Source organism: Magnolia sinica, chromosome 5 (assembly GCF_029962835.1).
Source record: "Magnolia sinica isolate HGM2019 chromosome 5, MsV1, whole genome shotgun sequence".
Taxonomy (NCBI): domain Eukaryota; kingdom Viridiplantae; phylum Streptophyta; class Magnoliopsida; order Magnoliales; family Magnoliaceae; genus Magnolia; species Magnolia sinica.
Genome location: NC_080577.1, coordinates 110,310,452 through 110,313,705, shown reverse-complemented (window position 1 = coordinate 110,313,705; position 3,254 = coordinate 110,310,452). Strand labels below are relative to the sequence as shown.

Genomic DNA, 3,254 nt, shown 5'->3' with positions numbered 1-3,254 from the left:
TGATGGGAATGGCCCCAGGGCCAAGGCATACTTAAGTTATATCCAAATACGGATTGTTCCGGTCCAACAGAGCACTTCTGGTGGCCCCTTTTCCACGTGCGGTCGGACTTAAGCTCCCTGACCATGGATCTAGGTCAGGCTGAGTTTTCGTTCCGATCGGGTTTGTAAATCAGCCGTGGCGGACCAGTTTCAGTTTAACGGTCATGGTTACTCGATCAAGGTCACAAGTACACCAACATGTGTGGGACATTTCTCCTGATCCGAGGCTATATTTGGGTCAGATTCTGACGGTCTGAATCCTTATATTTGGCCCGCAAGCGACACGACTCAGATTACTTAAATTCGAATTTTATTTCTAAATATTTTCATGTTTCTCACATACTTTGCTCCGGGTTCAAGTTGTGCATTTCTAGACATAGTTAGGACTTGATTTCCAATTTGGTTGTTAAGTCTAGTAATGCAGTCATATCCGTATAGTTTCGGGGTAATCGGACTTTCGATGTGCGGTCCAGGTTCGATACGAAGTTTCAAGATGCTCCCGAGAGCAACTGGGTTTTGAGATGGATTCTAGATTTCAGGGTAACGTAGCGTCAATGATACTGCACGGTTTGGGTCTTGCAGATCATATTTAAAGTGATTAGTGCTAATTTCATAAGCACTCTAGTTTAGCACTTGCTAACATTAACCTAATTTCTAAAGGTTTTGGTCCTGGGTGATTTCTGCCTGAGGTGGTACTCAAGTCCTTGTACGGATTTTTCCGAGACGTTACATTAGCTGCTAGGCCGAATGGGCGGAGAAGAGGCCCGACTTCTTTGTAGTCCAAATGACTTGGTCTTCCCAGTGGCTGAGGGAGATGCGTTCCGCAAGCACGTGGTTTCAGACTGCATCAGGAAGGGAAGTAGGAAACGGGGCGTTTGGGAGAAGGCCCCCTGGGCTAATGATGTGATTGATCGCCAGGAGATAGGGTTGGGGGAGATGCCTTCTGGTAACCAGCCCACAAGAGGGCCAAGCCCTGTCCAGTTCTCTATCCAGAAATTGCTGCTTCCTTCCCGAGCAACATATGAGAGTTGTTAGTGACAAGATGAAGGAGTTTCTGGTTTGTTTCCAAGTTGGAGAATCTGACTGCCACTGTCTGGGGATGTCCTGAGGCTGGTTTATGCTGTATTTAGCCCTCATGAATCTCGCCCAAAGACTATTGTGGTGGCCATAGAAGATCATCAAGGCCCTCTTTAAGCTGAGGGTCTTGGATACGTCCCTTAAACGCTTGACACCCAGCCCGCCTTCCTTTACAGGGGCGGTGATAGTCTTCCAACTCACCCAGTGAAGGTTTTTTCTCCCTTCCGACCACCCCCAAAAAAAGTCAGCGAAGCCTTTTTCTAGGGAAGCGAGCATCTTTTTTGGGATGTCAGTAGCGGCCACTATGTGAATAGGCATGCTGGAGAGAACACACTTAACGAGAGTCATCCTGACTGCCTGATTGAGGAAACGAGCTTTCCAACCCGAAATGCGAGATAGAATCTTGTCCACCAATGGCTGGAAGGAGGAAGCGCTATTTCTGCCTTTGGACAACGGCACCTCGAGGTAACAGAGGGCTGGGGCTGATCTCAAAATGCCCAACACCCTCTCTAACCTGTGGATCCAGTTATCCGTCATCTTAGAGGAGACGATCAAACTGCTTTTGGACGAATTTATCTTGAGGCCTAAGACATCCATGAATTTGTGGAAGAATTTCATCAAACTTTTAACTGAGGAGCTGCTCCCATTGGTGAAGATTGTTGTGTCGTCAGCGAAGAGGAGGTGGGAGACCGTCATGCTATCTCTGATGGTCCTAAATGGCTGGCAGATTTTATGATCGAATAGGGATTTGAGACCCTTACTGAGAGCTTCCATGACTAGGATGAATAGGATCAAAGAAAGGGGATCTCCCTATCGAAGCCCTCTTTCTGATTTGAAGAAACCCGAGGTGTCGTCATTGATGAGCACCAAGAACCAGGCCCCTGACCAGCATTTTTCAGCCAAGCTGATCCACAAATAGCTGAAGCCAAAGCTGAGGAGGACCGCCCGCAGGAAAGACCAACTGACTCTATCATAAGCCTTCTCAAGATCAACCTTGATGATGAGGTTGCTTCCTCGAACCTTCTTGTCTATATCACAAAACAATTCCTGCGCCAAAGCTATGCTATCTGTAATAGACCACCCTTGGACGAAAGCCATTTGCTCATCAGAGATGAGCCTAGTGAGAATGGAATTTAATCTCACTACAATAACTTTGGAAAAGATCTTGTAGATGCAATTACAAAGACTAATATGCCAAAAGTCAGAAAAAGATTTAGGCGCGGAGCTTTTCGGAATTAAGCAGTGGAGGGAAGCTGAGAAGGCTCTAGGAATCGTACCTCCCTGGAATAGGAATTTGGTGGCGCGAAGAATATCGGCTCCTACAATATCCTAGCATGCTGAAAAAAATACTCCAGAAAAACCATCAGGCTCAGGGGCTCCGTCTGCTGGCAAGGATGAGGCTGCACTCTTCACTTCCTCCATCAACGGCAGGGCCATAAGGAGGTCGTTGTCTCCAGGGGAGACCAAGTTCGGGATGATGCTAAGGAGATTCCCAGCCAGTGTCACTGCTTCAAACGTGTAAAGGTGCTTGAAGAAGGTAGCCACTTTAGCTTTGATGCAGTCTAGATCGGCTGTAAATGTCCCATTATGTAGTTGAATTTCTCTGATAAGGGTTCTTTTGATGCGGTTGATGGTAGATGCATGGAAGAACTTGGAATTCCTCTTCCCTTCCTTAAGCTACTTGTTTCTGGATTTCTACTTCCAGAAGATTTGTTGGAGATTCTTCAAGCGGCACAGGGCTTGTTTCTTGGAGTCCAGGAGCGAAAGGAAGTGAGCTGAGGGATTGAGGAGCGAATCCTTCACCACCTGCTCAACCCGAGCTAAAGTATCTTTGATCTGGCTGAAAATATTCCCAAATTCCTCTTTGTTCCAACCCTTAAGAGCATCTTTAGTGTTCTTCATCTTTCACAAGAGATGAATCATTGGGTTGATGAAAATATCTGATTTCCAAGCATTAACAACAATGTCCTTGAATCCTTCGTGCTGTGTCCACATCCGTTGAAAACGGAAAGGCCGCAAGGAGGAGGTGGTCGCGGGAGACGAGGATAGGAGAAGGGGACAATGATCGGAGTGGATGCGAGGAAGGTGTTGCATGGTGAAGGACGGAAAGCACTGCAGCCACGCAGAAGAATAAAGGG

At 46.9% G+C, this 3,254-nt stretch overlaps 1 protein-coding gene across 1 annotated transcript; it reads right to left on the bottom strand.

Moving 5' to 3' along the window:
• Positions 1-1,926: 1,926 nt before the first annotated feature.
• On the bottom strand, positions 1,927-3,018 carry LOC131247152 (uncharacterized). The gene is made up of 3 exons (XM_058247584.1): positions 2,816-3,018; positions 2,478-2,719; positions 1,927-2,435 (listed from the first exon to the last, which is right to left on the bottom strand). Exons 1-3 carry the CDS (start codon positions 3,016-3,018, stop codon positions 1,927-1,929), a joined length of 954 nt encoding a protein of 317 aa, XP_058103567.1.
• Between the last annotated feature and the right edge of the window lie 236 nt (positions 3,019-3,254).

Excerpts from the sequence above, each read along its gene's own strand:
- LOC131247152 (XM_058247584.1), bottom strand. The coding sequence starts at position 3,018 with ATGAAGAACACTAAAGATGCTCTTAAGGGTTGGAACAAAGAGGAATTT. Across the intron at positions 2,720-2,815 it reads CTCCAACAAATCTTCTGGAA|AGAAATTCAACTACATAATG; the intron begins GTAGAAATCCAG and ends AACCCTTATCAG. Across the intron at positions 2,436-2,477 it reads CGGAGCCCCTGAGCCTGATG|GAGCCGATATTCTTCGCGCC; the intron begins GTTTTTCTGGAG and ends AGGATATTGTAG.